At 41.0% G+C, this 22,571-nt stretch overlaps 1 protein-coding gene across 1 annotated transcript in view; it reads left to right on the top strand.

The window, feature by feature from the left end:
• FHDC1 (FH2 domain containing 1) overlaps positions 1-22,571 on the top strand; it is a 49,450-nt gene that overhangs the window by 8,413 nt on the left and 18,466 nt on the right. The window contains 2 exon segments of the mRNA XM_054031129.1: positions 9,048-9,109; positions 11,471-11,573. Of these exon segments, the coding sequence (XP_053887104.1) occupies positions 9,048-9,109; positions 11,471-11,573 (165 nt within the window).

Here is a 22,571-nt window from a genome sequence, read left to right as displayed (position 1 = left end):
GAGTAATTTTTACATCAAGCAAAGAGTAGAATAATGAATCTCTGCTTATTAAGTATCATAAATGATGGGATAATGAGCATCAGATAACATGATTTCTAAAATATCTACCAAAACTTCATAGCTTTCATTAATATAATAACAAACATGATGCCCCTAGGAGATATTCCAATTGAGCAAAGTGTTGATATGTGAGATTTTCTTTGAAATGAGAACACTGCAGCCATTAATGGAATTGTTTTGGTTTAGAGGTGGTATGTAGCTGCTTATGTGGTGTTTTGAGTATTTTTTTGATCTTCTCTAGGGGGACCAGACAGCAAATATGAAAAATCGGGAAAGGGGGTGGGGTGTAATAGGAGCCTATATAAGAAAAAGACCCAAAAATTGGGACTATCCCTATAAAATCGGGACATCTGGTCATCCTAATCTTCTCCCATCTCCTCTGAGATGCTGAGGACTTGCAGCTCTTTTTAACATTAATGGGAGTTGCAGGTCTTATATAAATAAAATATTGTAAGAATACAGTATTATTTAGTGCAGGAAAAAAATCTTGGCTCTGTCCATGATACAAGATGAAATCTGTTTTTTAGGTGTTTATATTCCAAATAGGCGGAAAATTGTGTATGTGTGGGTTTTTTTTTTTTTTTTTTTAAATGGTGGATGAATGATAGCTTTTTTATTGGTGTGGATGCCAAGTAGGGCCGAATAAACCTTTTGTGGGCCTGCGCCAAAGATATTTGTGGGCTCCCAAGGGGGCAATGGGATATGGTGCAGAGGATGGGGGTGTCGGTCCCCAGGGTGAGGGGCTGGATGGGAGCATTGGGGCACAGTGCGGCGGGGGCAGCCCCATTCCACCCCGCCCAGTGCGAGGGCACTGTTTACAAACTGGCAGCTGCCAGAAGCACACTGGCCCTCCTGGTCCTGTGCTGCCAGAGTGCTCCTTCCTCTCAGCGGTGGGCCTATGCCGTGCCACATCGTCTCCCCACCTAGTGCCCCCTAACCCCTTATGCCTGGAGACTCCCCCACAGATCTCTATGCCCAGGACTCCACCAGACCTGCTATGTCCAGAGATCCCACCACCACAACTGCGGTGCCCTGCATGGTACCACCCTTGCCCAGCGCCCCCCCCCCACACAGTCCCCACACCACAACTGCACAGTGTCCCCCCAGGATCTCCTATGCCCAGTGCCCCAAAACACAGAAACCTCTCCCACCCTCCATTGCCCAGCACCCCCCGCCAGACCTCCCAGAGACCCACTCCCCCACACTCTGCCACCTAGCCACACTCAGTGGCCCTACTGGGAGGTGACCTTGTCTGCTGGGCTGAGTTGGTAGCGCAGCCAGGGCCAGTCCTAGGGTGGGGATTGTTTTGGTCCCTCCGGAGCGGTGCAATCAGCCAGGCCAGAGTGGGTGCAGGGCCTGCCCTAGCCAGGCTCCATCAGGACCCACTTGTCTGGCGGGGCCTGGCTGAGCTCCACGCACTGGCTGAGACTGACCTGGCTTCTGTACCGGTCCTAGGCGGGCAGCAGAGACTACTTGGAGCTGCACTGTGGAGCACGGCAGATCCCTGGAACACAACCCCCAAGAGCCCGGCTGGCCGTGCCCACCAGCCCCGTGGCCAGCAGCCCTGCCCAGCCCAAGTGGTGGAGCCCAGACGAGAGGGACATGCTGGCTGGGAGTCCCTCACACAGCAAGGCCTGGGCACTGTACTGCCCAGCACGATGGGCTAGACCCAGCCGTGTGGATAGGTTAGAGGAGTCCATAATGGGTCCCTTCGCAGTGTGGCCATTGGCACCATTGTAAACCTGGTATTGATGCCAAGGTCTGTATGTTCACACTGTGAGGATGTTTCTATTGAAGCTGACAACTTGTGACAATCTGGCCAATTGTCCTTGTAGCCGAAATTGCTAAGAGTTTGCCTTGGATGCTGAGGTGTAAATGCCAATTAAACCTTGCAAGGGCCATTTGCTGGCAGCAAATGTAAAATTTGGTGCCTGGAACAGCCAAACGTTGACCAAAACAGCTAAAGCTGTCCTCCTTAAGCAACTGAAAAGCCTAAACATTGATATCTGAAGTGTACTAGCTAGCAAGTGAAGAAAAGAAAGTCGAGGACTATGTTTCTGTTTTAAGGCCACATTGGTGGGTTGCTCCAGCAAAGGGTGGCCGCTATACTTTCTCCCAGTGCCGATGAGTATTACAGGCTTGGTGGGTGATTAATCTGTGACTCATCAAAGTCTGATTCCATACCAGCTGTTGGCATTGTACCATCATGTTCAGGTTGGCCAACAGTGCAGATGCAGTTGACTTCTACCAGCAGCAGTAGATAGTCCTTAATGGAACCCTGAGAAAAGACATCATCATGACCTGGGTGGCTTTAAAGCACAGGCAGGAAAGATTGACACCTGGGCAAATATACTCAGGCATCTTGGTATCAAGCAGGAGAACACAAAGTGATTGCTGGAACTTGCAGTTGCCACTGACCTAGTGATCACTGACTCTCTTCTGCCACCAGACTCACAAGTAGACCTGTTACAGCCCAGATGATTTGACTAGGACTCTTAGCAATCATGTCCTCATTAATGATAGTTGTTAGTCAACAGTCATTGATGAAAAGTATACAGAGGTGCTGAACTAGACACTGACCATTAGTTTCTGACTTTGCCACACAGTTAACTGTCTGAAATTAGTCAGATTCAACCAAAAGATTTTATTAGAACTGAGCTATTGGTCAGCTTCTATTCCAAACTGCTCCCGGTCATGGAAACAATATAGACTGAAGCCTCTCCTTGTCATCTGGTGAGGAATGGTGTTGTTTCAAGTCATTGGTGCTGGTCACTGCCAGGTTGGTGCTGGAGCCTCAGTCCTTTGAATGTCAACCGTGGCTCAGTGAGAAAACAATCCAGCAGTTGGAGTTCAGGAAAGAGTGAGGCTACAATTTGTGTCTTTAAAGACACATTTATTGATGGCAAAAGCAAAATCTGAATGGGTTTGACTTTGGACTGTCATCAAGTCATTGGGTAAGAAAGATAAGGAATCCTGGTGGTTGATTTGAGGTTGCTAGTGTGGTACAGGGTAGGCAGGATTTCTGCAGCTTTTATTAAACTTTGCAGTGTCTGTGGTGGTAGGTGGCATCAGCCTGTTCAGTAAAGAATTTGTATGGCAGCAGAGACAAGAGTCTACAAGATCAGTTTTATTACTGGGAAGACCATTTCAAGATGCTCCTTAATTGTCTGCCACCTACTGTCCCTCTTCTGCTTGAAGTGGGGGCAGGAAGTAGAGCTGCTTTCTTTCAACCAAGAAGATTGCAGCCTGTAAGCTGACATCTGGGAAGGCACCAGGGTTTTGTAACCTCAGTCCTGAGTTGCTGAACACAGGTGAGGGTACTGTTGTACGTAGCTGCATAGACTTTTTCAGACCATCTGGTGCACTAATATCTCCCCAACAGCTAGAAGGAGGATGGTGTACTCGCTTCTGTTCAAAGAGGCAGTAAGGCCAAGTGTAGTAACTGTAGAGAGATTATGCTGTTGTTGGTCCCAGGGAAAGTCTTCACTTCCATGCTAATATCTTAAATCACTTATGCGCTTCATGGCAAAGGCTGGGATACTCAGTGTGGCTTTAAACCTGGTGGTTCCACTTTTCACCTGATCTTTACTTTTGAGACAGTTTTTTGAGAAGATGGCTGAATTTAATAAGCCATGTCCAGCACTTTTATAGATTTTCATCAGGCCATCGATTTAGTGCATTGAGCACATTTGTGGGGTCTGATGAAGTGACACGGAATCCCAGGGAAGATACTGTCACTGATAGAAATCTGTGTTCAAGCCAGTAGCAGATATGTGGCATGGGTTCCAGTTCTACGGGAGTTTGGCAAGGCTCCATTCTCTTACCATCATTGTTCAATATTGGCATTGGTTGGTTGACTAATAAGCTTGAAAAGGTAGTGGTTGATGGCACTGAGCTGAACACCATTTTGCTTCAAGATCTCAAAGATGCCCATACAGTGCCTTGTTGTCTTAGTTTGGTGAATCACTGCAGCTGATAGCTGGGCAGGCATGAAACAGTGTGCATTGGTCCATTTATTAATCAGGATAAAAGCAAGTCCTTGGCCATTACCATCAAGCAGCTTCCAGCTCCAGTTTATGATGAACTCCGTATTAACCTGTTCAAATGGGACATTGAGCAGATGGCAACTGTCAAATACTTGAGAAGCATCACCGACAGTGCTGGAGGATGTTTGAAAGATGTGGACGCTTGTGTAGCATCAGCCACCTCCATGTTCCAGTCCCTTCAGTGATCTTTGGAGACATTGCCACATCAAGCTTGCTTTGAAGCTGTGGTTATATAGAACCAGTTATTCCAACTCTTTTGTACCACAGTGAAATGTAGGTACTGAGGCAGGCTGAAGAGCACTGGAGTGAATTTTTTAATCTTGCCATCTTCATCAGATGTTTCATATTAAGTGGCAGAACAAGAGCAGCAATGAGGATAGTCATAGTCCAGCAGTTGCCTCCATCAGTTCTAATTTGGTTTCAGTGGCTTTCTTGGTACGGATATGTTAGGATGGAAGGTCAGTGAATTGTGAAACATATTTACCAAGGAATGCTGCTACTCAGCCAGCGATCACATAGTCACCAAAAGTTCTGGCAATATAAGATTGCCAATGGCTGACAGACTGAACATCCAGCTGGATTATGTTAAGAACCTAGCTAGAGATCAATCTGGATTATGCTTGATCTGCAAGGAGGTATGTTCTCTTGGGGTTTGCCTTGATACTGGTGATGAGTGTTAATGGGCTTCACCAGCAAAATGAGTTTTGAGGAGGGATTTGAGGCAAAAGAGTCAAGGAAGATGAGGGTGGAGAAGAAGCCCTGAGACTTGTCTAGAAAAGGTCATTAGAAATCATGTGAGATCTGCTTTGGTGAAGGGGATGGTTACAATCCACAAAAAATTCTCCAATTGAGATGATGTATCAAATGTTGTTAGTAGTGGTCAGCACCGGAACTGGCATTATTTTAGTAACTTTATAAATGATGTGGAGGAATTGGCATATGTTGTGTTGACCAGACTTTGCAGATGATACCAATACTGGAGGTCTGACACAAAGAGAAGATTGAGGCAGACTCCAGAAAAACTTGAAGTAATGTTTGAGGAATAACAAGAGGCAACCTCATATGAAAGCATGCCACGATGCTGAAGTGCAGGGGGCTGGACTGGTTGACCTCAAGGTCTCTTCCAGCCTTACATTTCTATGATCCTATTATTCTATGCCCTTGGGCAAGAAGAAAACCAAAGGAAAACTCCAATGGGGAGAAGGATGGATGTTAGGAATGCAGAACAAGGTTTAGTGTGATGAAATGTATGTAAAAATAGAAGTTATATTAGCTCCAAGTACACAGAGTTAAGGGCCAGTGTTTTAAAGTGAAGAGCAATTTTTGTGTGGTGTGTGCCCAATTTGAGGCACAAGGATTTTTCAGAAAAGAAGCCCCCTTTAAAGGGTCTTAAGGTGAACATACGAATAGTGAGGTACCCAAAATTACAAGTTGCTTATGAAAATCTTGGTCAAAAGTTTTAATTGAAAAATTGAACAATGAGTGTAAAATCATATTCAGAGCAATGAGAGCTAATGTACTAGGCCTTATAAGAAAATCTGAGTACTGATGATTTGTTGAATTTTGATTTTGTACCTAGCTTGTGGTCATAGCAGTAACTTTGTACTGTGCTGATACCGAATTAGTAGTTATATATGTTCTCTTTAAGGGAAAGAATAAAAACAATTAGATTGGTTCACCAATTTCCCTGATGCACTGAGCCAGATTTTCTGATGTAAATCTGTGTAGTGTCATGAAGTCAATGAGGCTATATTGACTTAACAGCAAGGATTTGGCCCACTGCATACTGTCTAACTGTACAGAATTGTGGACAGTTAAATACTCCAACTAAAAAGAATACGAAGAGTAGCACGTAAGATCTGAGAAGGTTAAGAACTTGTATAACTTACACAAATGGAGAAAGGGATCTTAGATCTGAACAAATTATTGAATAAGCTATAAGGACTGAATGAGACTGTTACAGGATTCAGTCTATTTAAAGAATGGTAAATTTAGATTAGAAGTGAGCTGATCAATTGGAGAATAGAACTGCAATCTAAAAGGTCATTGAGGGGTACCTTCAGTGAAACATTTGAAAGGAGATTAGATAATGCACTGGGGAATGATAGTTTAACCTGTACTAGGTGCTGGGGCTTTCACTTATTGAACTGTGTGGGCCTTTCAGCTGCCATGATTAGAGGAGAGAGACTGAGGTTTACCCCACTGTTTACATTTGCTAGACTGGTAGGAATTCAGGCTAGGAATAATCTAATTTAAAAAAAAATAATAAACTCTGAATCATAGAATATCAGGGTTGGAAGGGACCTCAGGAGGTCATCTAGTCCAACCCCCTGCTCAAAGCAGGACCAATTCCCAACTAAATCTGTATCACATTCTTTCAGACTTTTAATGAATTTTGAATCAAGAAGCGAGGGAATGTCAAAGTTCTGGAAAATATTCAAATCTACTTTTTTTTTTTTTGTAATTTGGCAAATGAGATTGCCTTGGATATGCAGTATTGTCTAGGAGTATGCTGGAAGCATACTAACTACATCTGCATTTTTATTTTCACCAGCTGGCTTCAGAACTTCACGTATTTGGTACTTTTTACTGATGTTCCCATTGCAAATGATGTTAGTTCTTCTTCTTCTTTTTCTTCTTCTTCTTTTTTTTTTCTGACACTGTTGCTGAGTATAAGATATCTGTGAAACTGTCAAACACAGTGTGAGGCCATTGGAGTCCTGTACATCTGTGTATTTGGAGTTTGTGACAGCCAGGTGACAGTGTTGACATGAAACAATTTCCCTGTGCTAGTAAATCTCCTGACTGTTTCTTATGGCTGTTATCACAAAATTTGCAGTGGTAAAATTTCAACTTTAATGAAATGAGGTGATATCATTCACTAAGATAATTGCTAACTTTTCAGATTCCTAGCTGTGTTCCATTAGGACTTGGTGCAATTTTTTGGTATTAAAAAAACCTGACTCATTCTTTTGATTAGAAAGAACTTTAAAAATTTAGGAGGAGAAAAAAAGTACACTTCTTTTTTGGTTGGTTTCCAGAATTACATTGATCTCTAGCTAGGTTCTTAACATAATCCGGCTGGATGTTCAGTCTGTCAGCCATTGGCAATCTTATATTGCCAAAACTTTTGGTGACCATGTGATCGCTGGCCGAGTAGCGGCATTCCTTGGTAAACATACTTCACACTTCACTGGTCTTCCATCCTAACATATCCGTACTAAGAAAGCCGCTGAAACCAAATTAATGTCATGGGGTACTGCATCCAGATAAACTGAAAACTTGAGCATTACCTATATCTAATACTGATGTCAAATTGATTAACTGATTTAAAATTCTTCCATTTAATTCAGGGGTTCTCAAACTGGGGCTCGGGACCCCTCAGGGGGTCGTGAGGTTATTACATGGGGGGTCGTGAGCTGTCAACCTCCACCCCAAACCCCACTTTGCCTCCAGCATTTATAATGGTGTTAAATATATAAAAAATGTTTTTAATTTATAAGGGGGGGGTCACACTCAGAGGCTTGCTATGTGAAAGGGGTCATCAGTAAAAAAGTTTGAGAGCCACTGATTTAATCAGCGTGACGTTCATTCATATGAATTAAATCAATACTGTGTATTGACTCTTCTTTAGTTTCTTATACTATAGTGGTCGTGGTATTTGATAAGTTACCCCTGAATAAAAATAATACTTTGAAATGCATAGTTCATTAGTATGTCCCTGGAGGTCATGGAACTTCAAACCTTTGTTCTAGTCTGTGTCCAAATGAGCAGCATTAATGTATGGATAGGATATGAAATAACTGATTCCACTCTACCTAGTGCTGGAGTACTGTGTCCAGTATTGGGTGCCATGCTTTAAGGAAGATGTGGGCAAATTGGAGAGAGTACAAAGGAGAGCAACAAAAATGATAAAAGGTTTAGAAAACCTGACATATTGAGGAAAGGTTTAAAAAAAAAAACTGTCTGTGTTTAATCTGAGGCTTGTCTACACTTAAAATGCTGCAGCGGTGCAGCTGTACCACTGTAGTGCTTCAGTGAAGACATTATCTATGCCGATGGGAGGGCTTCTCCCATCGGCGTAGGTAATCCACCTCTCTGAGGGGTAGTAGCTGGATGAACGGGAGAATTCTCCCATTGATTTAGCCCTATCTACTCCGGGGTTAGATCGGTTTAACTGTGTCGCTCAGGGGTGTGGATTTTTCATACCCCTGAATGATGTAGTTATACTGACCTGATATCCTAGTGTAGAGAAGGCCTTGAGAAAAGAAGACTGAGTGGTGACCTGATATGACTTCAGATATGCAAAGGGCCATCGGAAAGAGGACAGGGATCAGTTGTTCTCCATGTCCACTGAAGGTAGGACAAGAAGTAATTGGCTTAATCTCAGCAAGAGAGATGTAGGTTACATTTTAGGAAAAACTTTTTAGTATTGGAATAGATTATCAAAGTAGATTGTGGACGCCCCATCACTGAAAGTTTTTAAGAACTGTTAGACATATACCTGCCAGGGATGCTATTAACTATATTTGTTTCTGCCTCAGCACAGGGATGGACTAGATGATCTCTTGAGGTTCCTTTCAACCCTACATTTCTATGATAAAATCTAGCTTGTTACATGGTGAATTATAATTTGTCTTAATTCTCTCACTAACATGCTGTGGTTTTCACATCTGTTCCGCAAGCCAAGGCTATTGTGGGTGGGCTGCATTGTTTCCTGTTAAAGACTAGTTTAATATAATAGATCACTCCTTTTCTGCTCACTAATGAATGATACCCAGATCTAGCCATTCATTTGACTTGTGTTTTGGTGACAACTCTTTTGTACAGAAAGTTGCATATAATGATTCTTTTTATAGCAATTTAAGGAAGAGTATCTGTATTTTAAGGTTTTCCAGACAGGTATTACTGGAGTCATGTCTCTTGCTTTCTCTCTCTCAGATTTCCATCTTGGATTCAAAAAGAAGTATGAATATTGGGATATTTCTCAAACAATTCAAAAAGTAAGATTTCCTTTTTCATACAATTAATTAACTTGAGCTTCAAGTGAAATGGCTACACAATAAGTATTATAGGAAATAAAGAAGACACATGATGGAATGGGAAAGGCAATGTTTCTTTAATTTAGTTTAGGTTCTGCACAAAATTGTCAAATAACTTCAGTTCGTAGTTTAAACAAAAACGTGTTTGAGTGCCAATTTTACTTAAATCTTGTGTACTAATGAGCTCAGTTTGAGTGTTGCCTTGCCAGTTGAGCTGAAGTTTCATATGCAGTAATAGAAAGCTATAAATTCTCATGTAATTCAATGTGAGATGCTCTTCATTTGGTTTTCTCTCTTTATGAAGAAAGAATGGAATGGGGTGAGAGAGGATGTGGGGGAGATTCCCACACCTGAGCCATTCTTTTTATGTGACAAATCTGAGGAATTGTCCCATATTGAAGTGGTGCTAGAGGAATCAAACTTATAAATTAAACAGTAATAAGTCACCAGGACCAGATGGTATTCACCTAGCACTTCTGAAGGAGTTCAAATATGAAATTGCAGAACTACTAACTGTGATATGTAACCTATCACTTAAATCAGCCCCTGGTACCAGATGACTAGTAGGTAGCTAATGGAACACCAATTTTTAAAAATGGTTCTAGAGGAGATCCTGGCAATTACAGTACAGGCCAGTAAACCTAACTTCAGTACCAGGCAAACTGGTTGAAACTATATTAAAGAACAGAATTATTAGACACATAGATGAACCTAATACGCTAGGAAAGTGTCAACATGACTTTTGTAAAGGGAAATCATGCCTTACCAAACAGGTGGATAAGGGTAATCCATTGGATACAATGAACTTAGACTTTCAGAAAGCCTTTGAAAAGGTCCCTCACCAAGGACTCTACAGAAAACTAAGCATTCATGGGATAAGAGGGTGAGTCCGCTCAGGGATCGGTAACTGGTTAAAAGACAGGAAACAAAGCATAAGAATTAATGGTCAGTTTTCAGAATGGAGAGAGGTAAATAGTGGGGTTCCCCCCAAGGATCTGTACTGGGACTAATGCTGTCAAAAATATTAATAAGTGATCTGGAAAAAGGGATAAACCGGGATGTGGCAAAGTTTGCAGATTGATACAAAATTACTCAAGATAATTAACACCAAAGCTGACTGCAAAAAGTTATGAAGGGATCTCACAAAGCTGGGTGACTGGACAACAAAATGGCAGATGAAATACAGTGTTGATAAAGGCAAAGAAATGGACATTGAAAAACATAATCCGAACCATATATACAAAATGACGGGGTCCAAATTAGCTGTTATCATTCGAGAAGGAGAACTTGGAGTCATCATGTATAGTCTCTGAAAACAACTGCTCAATGTGCAGCGGCAATCAAAAAAGCTAACAGTGTTTGGATCCACTAGGAATGGATAGATAATAAGATGGTAAATATAATAATGACACTATATAAAGCCATGGTATGTCTACACCTTGAATCTTGCATGCAGTTCTGGTCACACCATAGTAAAAAGATATATTAGAATTGGAAAAGGTGTAGAGAAGGGCAACAAAAATGATTAGGGATATGGAACAGTTTCCATATGAGGAGAGATTAAAATGACTGGGACTGTTCAGTTTAGAAAAGATATGTCTGGGGTTGGAGGATATGATAGAGGTCTATAAAAACCATGAATGGTGTGGAGAAAGTGAATAATGAAGCATTATTTCCCCCTTCCCATAACACAAGCATCAGGGGTCACCCTATGAAATTCATAGACAGCAGGTTTAAAACAAAATGAAGTATCTCCTCACACAACGCACAGTCATACCATGGAACTCGTTGCCAGTGGATATTGTGAAGGCCAAAAGCATAACTGGGTTCAAAACAGAATTAGATAAGTTAATGGAGGATAGGTCCTTCAATGGCTATTAGACAAGATGCCAGGGATGCAACCCTGTGCTCTAGGTGTCCGTAAGCCTGTGACTGTCAGATGCTGGGAATGGCCGATAGGAATGTATGACTCAGTAATTGCCCTGTTCTGTTCATTCCCTCTGAAGCATCTGGCATTGGCCGCTGTCAGAATACACAGGATATTGGGCTAGATGGGCCATTGGTCTGACCCGGTATAGTTGTTCTTATGAGACGAAGGAACTTTTTAAGAGTAAGCTGGTGGTGTTGAGCCTTTTATGCACTGATTAGAAAATTGTTCTTCAGTAGAGGCAATGCTGAATGTTGCTTTAGAATAACACTGTTGTGGGTACTGATGCATGACTAATTACAATCTTTGTGCATAGCAGAGGTGTGTTTTTTCTCCAGTGTGTAACTGTTGTTACTCAAGCATTTGAAATGCAATTGATTAATTGTGTATTCAAGGCCTGCTCAGTCCATAATTGAAGATATTAATCAAGGAAAAAGTGATCCCTATGGGCCTGAGACGCTGCGTGAATTCCTTAAATTATTGCCAGAAGCAGAGGAGGTAAGTAAGCAGTTTTATTTAGTGGCTGTTTTTGTGGCAGAGCTGCTGTTGCCTGGGATTCTACAGAATACACCTCTACCCTGATATAACGTGGCCCGATATAACATGAATTCGGATCTAACGCGGTAAAGCAGTGCTCGGGCGGGGGGGGCTGCACACTCTTGCGGATCAAAGCAAGTTCGATATAATGCGGTTTCACCTATAACACAGTAAGATTTTTTTTGGCTCCTGAGGACAGCGTTATATCGGGGTAGAGGTGTAGCTCTTATTTTCTCTCTAAAAGGGGCATCAAAACTCTGGAGATCTATGGATGAAAAACCATTAAGTGTGAATATTTGGCTGTAGGATGACAACATACTTTCTTGAGATACCAAGGACATAGTCTTAGTCATTCCCTGCCTACTAAGTAGTTTAACTGTTTATTTGTTGGCAGTTCTTAATTAAGGCACTGATAAGGTGGCTTTGTTTTTTAGATGCATTTTATTAGATGCAATTTGTAAATTACTGCTCAATGCTTTTCCAGCAGGTGCAGAGGTTCTACAGTAGGAACCAAACACAGTTGCCCAGTATCTTTATTTAGGCTACATCTGCACTACAGCCTGGATCGACACTCTGAGATCAATTAACCAGCAGTCAATTTAGCGGGTCTAGTGAAGACCTGCCAAATCGACAGCAGATCGCTCTCCAGTTGACCCCTGTACTCTACCCCAGACTAGAAGATTAAGGTTTCTCCTGTCAACCTTCCGTGGTGTAGACACCGCGGTAACTCAACTTAAGGTACGTCAACTCCAGCTACATTATTCATGTAGCTGGAGTTGTGTAGCATAGGTTGACTTACCGCGGTAGTGTAGACATAGCCTTAGAGTGCTGTTTGTTTCTGTGCTGCCTTAGTGATCCACAATCCTAAATGTGCCAATTTGTTTGATAAACTTAAGTCAACTGTCACACAAGCTCTCTAAAAGCAATTTTTAAAAACCAGGAAATTGACAGTTAACATTCAGGCTAACCTTAACTCATATGCCATACCACTTGAGTATCCTAATATTCAAATGCTCACTGACAACAACTTGCTCAGCAAGAAACTTGCTTTCATTTCAAACATATAACCACCACCACCACACATCTCTAGTTAATTGTACTCAAACACACACCCTTAACCCAGGCTACTTACTTTTTCATGTGCACAAATAACATGTATAGTGGTAAGGTCTATAACTTTGATAGGGAATATGTAATCTAAAGTTGAAGTTAGAGGGGTTTGTATATAAAGGCACGCCGTCAACTTGAAATGTAGCTAGTTAATTTTAGAGGTGGAGTTCAAAGTAGTTTTGGGTACTGAAATTGTTCCTGAAACCATCCCCTCTCCCTTCCAATTTTATATGGCTTTATGTGCGTGTGGAAAAACCCACATAAAGTGGAAAATGGTGGAGTAACTATATATAACGGGAAACTTGAATCATAACCTCAATTCATTTGTAGTCAATGCACAAAATAAACTGACAATCTTTCAGCTATAGATCTTGGATGTTACTTGTGGCAAGAGTAGGTAAACTTTCAGATAGGCGTGACTCTCTAAATTAATTGTGTGCTCTGATTATAATTTCACGCACTTCAATCCTAAATCAGCTGGAACTCCTACCTAGTTTTCTGAGTTCCATGCAGTGGAAAACTTACAGTAGTGAAATCCTGACCTGTCTAACAATTCTCTATAACTAGAGCATGGCTTCTGATACCATGAGAGTTCAGTTGACCTTATGTGAAACAGCTGAACGTCATCCCCAGTCAAGCTGCTGTGGGTAGTGAATGTACAGCTTGCATGTCCTGTAGCAAAGCAGTTAGTATGGGGCTGTCAGGGTGGGAAGGCTGTAGTTGATCTCTGGAGAAAGAAGACTGGCATGTAGTTAGGCAGCAGTAGAAAACTGATTAAATTATGAGACCTAAAGGCCACAAGGGACCATTATGATAATCTAGTCTGACCTCTTACATCACACTGGCCATAGAATTTCCCTATATGAATTCCTACTTAAAGTCCAGTAGCTGTGGTTTAACTAGAGTATATCTTTCAGAAAAATATCCAATCTCCATTTAAGAATACTTCATGTGATAAAGAATCTACCACATCCTTGGATAAGTTGTTCCAATGGTTAAAAATTTGCACTTTATTTCTAGGCTGAGTTTGTTTAGTCAAGTTCCAGCCATTAGTTCTTGTTATACATTTTGTCTGCTAGATTCAGGAGCCCTCTATTATCTCATTTCTGTTCCTGTGTAGGTACTTACAGATTATGATCAAGTCACCCCTTGCCCTTTTCTGATGAATAGATTGAGCAACTTGAGGTTTTTACTATAAGGCATGATTTCCAATCCTTGAATCATTCTCATGTCTCTTCTCTGAACCCTCTCTAATATCCTTCTTGAAGTGTAGATATCAGAACTGGACACAGGGGCACATACAGAGGAGGGGTAATCTTTGTACTTGATAGTCCTCTGTTTATACTTCCAAGGATTGCACTAGCCCTTTGGTCACAGCATTGTGCTGGGAGTTCATGTTCTGCTGATTATTCATGACTTCCAAGTCCTTTTCAGATTCACTGTTTAAATTTTCTCCCAGGTGATTTGGGTCATAATTGTTTTCAGCTTTGTGAAACTGATATTTTTAAAGCACCAAGCACTGTCACAGTTGCAGTGCTAGCTGCATCCTCTTTGGGGGTCTTGTTGTGTGCCACTTCTTCAGGTGTCAGGCCTTGTGGATTTACCCATCCTGGGTGGTTTCTCCTACTTTTAGGACTGGTCTGTGCTTAAAATTTAGATAGACATAGCCACATCACTCAGGGGTGTGAAAAATCCACCCCTCTGAACACTGAGCTATTTCAGTTTAACCCCCAGTGTAGTAGTAGCTAGGCTGATGGAAGAATGCTTCTGCCAACCTAGCTCAAGAAGGTGGTGTTTCTACACCAATGGAAAAACCCCTTGCATTAGCGTCAGCTGTGTCTACACTACTGGGTTATGTGGCATGGCTATGGCACTGTAGCTATGTCGGTTTAGTCCCCGTAATGTAGACATGGCCTTAAACAGGGTACCCACGGCCCAGTCTATCAATCATGCTTACCCAGCAGGTCTGACTGGGTTTGGCACCTGTATTCTTCCTTTCAGGAGTTTGTGACTAGTGGTGTTTATAGTGACAAAACAGTCATTGTAATAGGAAAAAAGCATTTAGAGAGAGATTTTAAAACAATAGTCTACACAGGTTTATCTTACCTAAAGTCTGACCATCTTCTGAGGTCAACTAGACAGGCCTAATTTCAGGCACCCCAGTAGTCACCTGCATCTTAGTTTCGTTTCCCCCTCCTTCTTTCTTGTCTCTCTCTCTTAACTACTATCATTCTTTGGATCTTCTGGTTCCCAGGCCTTTTCTGGTTCTGGCATTGTTTCTCACGTTTGCTGAAAAGTGGTTTATCTTGAACTATTGTTCTTCCCCTTCCTGTTTGTTTTTTTTCCTTTATAGCCCCCTATTAAACTACACCCATGTGTTCATACAGTAAGCATCCCAGTAACCAGGTCAACACACACTATTCATATATTATTACAGAGCAACTCCAATTTCATCACATATATTACTGGTCTGGAGTTGTTTTGCTTACACACAATAAATGTAATCAAGTCATCATCACTTGTACCTAAGCCAACACAAACTTCTTTATTTTTATGATCAATTCCTCTTCATCTGTCAAGAGTAGGTCTAATGCAGAATTCTCCAATGTAGGATGCCACACTATTTGAGTTAGGAAACTGTTATTTATAATATTTATAAATTCCAAGCACATTTTAGTCTTGGCAGCATGAGACCTCTCACATAGGTCACTCAGATATAAGTTCCCCACGATAATGTAGCTTTTTGTCCTACCCCTACATGTAGATGCTTAAGGCGCTGGTGGTCCTGTACTTTAGTGTGACTTGGTGGTCTGTAGCAGGCACCAGCAAGTATCATATCTTGTGCCTTATCTGTTAGAAGGTTGGTCCATAAGCATTCAAAGTAATTTGCTTTCAAGTGGTCAGTGACTCTATTTTTGACAGGGTGCCAGAGTACCCTCTCCGCTCCCCCTTTTCCCTTTCAATCCTATTTAAAGCAGTTATAACCAATGATTTTAACATTGCAGTCATGTGACTCTTCCCAGCCGATTTCAATAATACCCACTAAGTTAAATTTATGCTTATAAATGAGCAATTGCAATTCCTCTTATTACCCAGACTCCTATAATTGGTACATAGGCAATTTAAATAATTTCTTCTTTTCACATCCCTTGGTGCCTGGATTTATTTTGTATCAAATGAATGTTCATTTATTCCTTTTTTCATCTGCTTCTCTTGTTAAATATAAATACACTCCAGCCTGTCCCCTAAAGATTGATTCCCCTTCTCTTGAGATGGAGGTCATCCAGATTTGCACAGCTCCCTCTCCTGAGAAGGTTGACTCGTTCCACGAAATCAAAACCCTCTTCCTTTCAACCACTTATCTAGTCAGTGGTGCAGTTCCAGAATCTTCTGCTTTCTCTCTTCCTTTGCTTGTGGGACAGGAAAGATCACATTCCTCCCCCTCAGTACTCTTCTATCTTCTCTGAAGTGGTCTGTAATCTTTGAGGTATCATCTGAAACAGTGTCATTAATACCAACATGCACCATGCCAGTGGATCTTTGTGCACTGACTTCAGAAGCCTACCTAATCTTGCAGTCACATCTTGGTTCCAGGAAGACAATACACCATCCTGTTTTCTGCCTGTCCCTTGCCGAACACCTTAGAGTTTCTGATGTGGACCTGGGATGCTTGTAGACCTCTTTGTGGGCACTCTCTTGATTTGTCTTGTGTGTTAGGTTGAGGAGCCATCCTCAGGTGTGTCCTGAACAGTCTTTTTTTTCCCACCCAATCAGCTGTGATTTAAGAGATTTTCTGCAGTTTCCATGATATAGTGACTAACACGGCTGCTACTCTGAAACCTTGCACTGAAAATGCATTCCTTGTCACAGCTGTGAAGGGGGTCAGCTTTGAATTCTCATGCTCTTTTCAGTTTGACCCTCAACCTTTATTCACACGACTGCTGGTAAATTGTAAACACTTGATTTATGCTGTAATCTTATCAGTGTCCTAGAAAGTGTTGATAAATAGCCCGATTACCTCAGTGTTTCCCTACTCACCAGCTTGACTTATGCTGCAAGTTTTATATCTTAACAATTTGTCCCTCCCCCACTGACCTCCCACTGATGGTTATTCCACCTTTCTGTGGGGTTTTTTTGAGATGGAACAACTTTTTTAACTTTTAAAAACAAGGCTAGATAATTAAAACAAAACAAAGAGAAAGGATTTATTTTGTTGTCTTCAAAATGTTTTGTGCTTTCCCCACTGTAATTGTACTGTGATAACTTTATTTACATGCATTAAAAGGGTGTTAACACTAAGAACATTTTAGTTGGTAACTGAGCTGTTAGAATTGTGTATAAATGGCACTTTTGTTCAGTGTTTTTTGTGAAACTATGAATATAGGCATTATTAAAATACTGGCACTGTTGTGAAGGATTTTGTCAAACAGAAATTGTTTGAACACTTTCAAATGTGTGATTTGCAAAATTGACAACGTCAAGGTCAGACAAAGCTTCCAGCCAGTGAAATTTCTCAAATTTGCTGTTTAAAACCACAAGCTTTTCTCTGTGGAGTACTGAGGATTTATTACCAGGGTTACCAGCATCCACAGAAAATGGTCTGAAAGTCTGGTGCAAAAAACAAGTGTAATTTTTTTCTAGATAGTTAAAATAAATAAATTAAAAAAAAAAAAAAACCCACCACCACCACCAAATCATTAGATGCCAACCACAGGTCTTCCTGTGATAAATCATTTACCACCCTACCATATCTCTCAACACTGGAGAAAAAGACATATCTGTATTTGTCGCTTCCTCCTTCCCCAGCCCATTTCTTGTCAGGTCAGCCTTCTGCGTATTTATCGAGGAAATGTGCTGGTTTTCCATGCTAGCAATCTCTGATACATAAGAGCCTCCCCAACTCACTCCCTTTTTAAAAAAAGATTCGAGCTACGCAGCTGGGCCTATATCCCATTAAAATGGCTGACAGTTACTTTTCCTTGGCATCCTGATCAAACCAGGGGGAATCTTCTAGTTGCTTTTGATGCATACCACCACACGGGCTCAACAGGCCCAAATTGGTAAGGGTTAAGGGAGTCCACGGAACACAATTGTTAGCAGCCACCATGCCACATTCTTTTCTATATATATTGCAAGTACAAATTTTGGATAGTCTAGCCGATTCATCAACTCACCACACGCATGCTTGCCCAGGTTTATCAATACATCCTGTTAATCCTTCCTTACAATGCCTAAAAATCAGTTGTTTGCTAGTTCTTTGTCTTAAAAACACTAATAATCTCTCGCCTAGATTACTGGAAAACTTCTCTCTGCTTGCACCACTCCCTTTAAATACCTTCCCAATTTCTACATAAAATTCAGTCTCCTCTTCCTTTCCTTCAATGCTGTGTGTGGCTCTGCCCTTCCTTTATATTTTTCATCTCCTCCTACATCCTTGTTTGCCCCTTAAATCAGCTGTAGTCTTCTTTTGACTGCACCCTTTGTCTCCTTTTCTTATGTCCTTGCTATATTGCACAGGTAAGGGGAGGGGCATTTCACATGTGGTGTCTCCATTCCTTGCACTTCAGCTGCTTTCCCATGTGTCATTGTTTGTTCTAGCAGTAAGCACTGTGGGAACAGGGCCTCATTTTTCAAAATGCCATGTATGTTCACAATGGTATAGAAACATGGAAAAATGGAGGAGACTTACCCTATTCATCTCTTCCATTGTGTACCGCTGCCTCTTTTTGAGATGGAGTAATCTACTCTGATTTAATATGAGTATATGCATCCAAGAATGAGTGGTACTGATACAGTTTCAGTCAAGGACTCTGAACTCTCATTCAGGAGTTTTGCATAATTGTCCTGTATTCATAAAATAAAATTCACTTTCTTGCTAGTGTACTGCATGTTGCTGGTGGAAAGCTGCTTATAACTCATCTACTGGCTTTCCTGGATCTAAAAAAATAATTAAATATTGGTGATAGATATCTTCAAACCAAATGAAGTCAGATTTTCTCCTTTTCATTACAGACTTTTAAGTGAGGGTGAATTATATATGTAAAAGTGTATGGAAAATCAGTTTGTTCATGGCCATTGCAAATATATAATCCATCTAAAAAGCAAATGAAAAATTAACAGCAGCTAAGTGTGAGACTCGAGAAATGAAAAATTGAGCATGAAGTTTAATTATGCTCCCTCGTTCACATTCATTAAAATATCCTCTCTAGTTATGTGACTGTAGTGCTTAGACAGGGAGTGTCTGACCTATTTGTTGTGGTGGTGTTTTTTAATTTTAGCTCTTGTGTTCTCAAATCATTCGTAAACCTATCCAAAGTCCATTGGTGTGTCTGTTAAGTATATGACAAATAGTGTGCGGTGTTGCCAAAGTTCATGATTTCATCATGGCTGTTACAATATTCGGGGTGTTAATGAGAGCTGCATCTCCTGGAGTCATGTGACTATGGGAGCATTTTGACTTTCATGTGAACAACTTTTCTAGTTCTCGTGATTGCAGAGAGAAGCTTGAAAACATGGTGCATGTGGCATTTTTTTCTGTTTCATTATTGGGTGACTGAAACTTTTTACATTGGAAAATATGAAATAGCTAAAGCAAAGAAATGTGTAGACAGGATAAAATTTTGTCTAAGATATTGCCTTAGATTTCCTCCAGATTGTTATAACTTTATGACCTAGTTAATAAATTGCAAAACTTATATGTAATGTGGGGACCTAGTTATAACACACTAGATTATAAAGTGCAGAAAGGATCTTTTAGCTTCTCTGTGCTTTTGTCCTCACATTTGTAAAATGGGTTACTAATATCTTCTGGCTGCATCACCGCCTGCCCAGCGCTGGGGCTGGAGATGCTTCGGCTGCACCGCCCACCTGGCACTCTGGGGTTGGGGGCACTCTGGCCACGCCGCCCGCTGGGTGTGCTGGGGCTAGGGGCACATTGGGGGGGCTGGCAGCCACGGGTGTGTGTGCGCGCTCTGGGGAGGGAGGGAGGGATGGGAGGGGAGGGGCCTCGGGCAGAGGGGGAGGGGCAGTGGCTAGCCTCCCCCAATGGTGCATTCACCCGCTGCCATAACTGATGTCTGCTATCTTGCTTCCTGGCTTTTGTGCATTTAAATTTTAAAGTTGCATTTATAGTCTTCTACATGTATGTCCTGTCTTTTTTTTGAAGAGGGGAAACTGCCTGTATGCTTAGGGTATATCTACACAGCAAAGAAAAACCCATGCCAGCTGACTCGGGCTCTGGCTGTGGGGATGTTTCATTGCTGTGTAGACGTCTGGTTTCATCCCTACAGCCCAAGCCCCATGAGCCCGAATTGGCTGGCACAGGCCAGCCGCGAGGTTTTCGTTGCTGTGTAGGCATACCATTACGTCAGGATACCTGCAAAGACTACGCAAGTTGTATGTAAGTAGTGTGTATGTAGTTCAATTCCTCTCTAACCAGGATTCTCTTTCTTGGTATATCTTTGTCGTAACTGGAAAAATAGAAGCTTTATTGCTTTTTGACAAAATTTGGGTTTTTCATAGGCATTTTCATTTTGAATCAACAGTTTTTTTTTTTGTTTTTTTTTTTTTTTTTCATTTTGTTTCAATGTGAAATGTCATTTTGGTTTTTGGAAACTGAAAAGTTTTGGGTTTTGGTCTTTTGATTTTTGATTCCTTTCTCTCCCTCTCTCTCTTTTTTTTTTTTTTATTTTAAACTTGCCATCTCCACTCCTATTTCTTCTTCCAGCGTAAAAATGGTGGTGGTGGTGGGTGGAGAAGAGAAAGAAAACTTTCATTTTCCAAAAGTCAAAATGGTATGTTAAAGGAAAGAATTCATTTTGAAATGTAGGCTGGAAACAAACACATTTTTGTTTTAAAATTCAAAAAATGTTGAAAGCAACATTGATCTGCAGAAAATGCTGATAATAGCAATTTCTGATTAACTTTTTTGTGCAAAATGTCTTTTATCAGATCTACCTTCGTGTTAGGTAGAGCCTGCATTTCTGATGTTTAAAATTAGGCTTCCTCTAATTTTTCAGCTCTTTATACTTTGCTGTATTTCTACACTATTAAAAAGAAGTATCAAGTTTGGTCTCTTGTGGCTTTGTTGGGGGGTCTGGAATTGGTTTATTGGTGGCTCTTTTATCTTAAGTGAAGAGGCAAGGGTTAAATCTTCAACAAAGCTCTTTTGAAAGCAATCCTTTCTTTAGAATGTTCATTAGGCACTGGGAGTTCACAAAAATAAACAGTCTGATTAAATATCTTTTCATCTCTCATTTTACTCTGCTTTCATTCTCTTGATTCCTGTGTTGTCATAACTTAATTAGTTCTCCTGTCATGTATGGCTGTCTTCACAAGGGAACTGTACTGATGTGGGGTGGGGCGGGGGAGGACGAATCCTTAAGTGTATACTGCAAACTCTAGTATCGACAAAGCATCAGCAGTTTCCAGTCTCTTTACTATTAAGTTAAGTTTACCCAGATCTTCAGCAGGCTTAACACACAGTGGTGAAAAAGGGTCCAGCTGCAGAGCCTTGTCTGTCACTTGTAGGGGATCTTTAAAAAAAAAAAAAGAAGTCCATAACTTAGTTAAAGCTCTAGTGACTTCCACGACAAACAAATCTTGAAACAAGCAGAATAACCCCTTCTGCCCACCCCCTTTTTTTGTGTGGAGAGGTAGGATCCTTTGTCTTAATGTCATAAAAGAGCACAATGACAGAAGCCTTACGATCTTTATAATACAGAGGATGGAGTTGTTTGTATGCATGTATGTATGCGGGGTGTGAGAGAAATGTGAGGGTGAGACTAGATACGAAGTTTCTGTGGGGGAAGATAGAGGAGGATGACTGGATGTGGCCATGATTTTATGCATGACTTCTACATATTGTGAAACATTCTTATAACTTATCTGGACAAAATTGCAGTTGGGCTTCAACAAGGGTGTGTGTACTTCTTCACTCTATCTGTGGGTGCTTGTGTACAAACAGACTGTTTGTATCTATGGCTTCCAAAATGTGTATGGATATTGATGCAGCCATGATGAAAGAGGAGAATACAGATGACAGACAAATGTGTATTGGGGGTGGGGGTGGTATCTGCTGCATTTACTCATAATGTCTGTATTTGAGATCAGGATGGTTCTGGATATTTTTGTGATGTATGCACAGTGCCATGAGTCTCTGGCACATAAACTAGACAGCAGTATATTTTTAAGGCCGTGTTGTGCATCAAATATAACCATGTTAGGGAACTCTGGTTGTTACACTGTATCTTTATTTATTTTTTTCCCTTCCCAAACCTGTATAGGTGACCAATCCTCATGGAGGGCTAGCCTATTGTGAGGGTCTAAAGTTGAGCTTTTTAAAAAAATTGTTTCCTTTACATTTAAAGTATCTTTCCAGCCACACCCAAATACTTTAAAATGACTCCCTGGATTTGGCTTCAATATTACAAAATAAGATAAAACCTCCCACAAATTCACATTTAGATTGAGACCAAGAATGTGCAGTCTCACCACAAAAGAGAATTGTAGAGAAAGCAATGAGTGAAAGCATGTCTGCGATGAAAACATGTTGCAACTTAACTACACACTTTTATTACAATTGAAATATATTGCTAGATCATCTTATTTCTATAAGCACTGAATACTGTTAACTTTCAAGCATACAACCAGTATGCCAGACTTGTGATCACCTGAATAGCTGGCACCTGTCAGACAGGAAATTCACCTGCTTAAAATGGAGAATCACAAATGGAGCAATCAAAAATGAAAGAACCTAATTCTCGTGGAAACTGGGGCACTGTTCTCCCAAACATCATGACTGTGTCTTTGTCTTTTTGTGTGCTCCTGCAAGATGGCACACAGGACTAG

The sequence above is a fragment of the Malaclemys terrapin genome, chromosome 5, assembly GCF_027887155.1.
Source record: "Malaclemys terrapin pileata isolate rMalTer1 chromosome 5, rMalTer1.hap1, whole genome shotgun sequence".
In the NCBI taxonomy this organism is placed as follows: domain Eukaryota; kingdom Metazoa; phylum Chordata; order Testudines; family Emydidae; genus Malaclemys; species Malaclemys terrapin.
The sequence above is the reverse complement of the archived record's forward strand: the minus strand, read 5'-3'. Positions and strand labels throughout refer to the sequence as shown.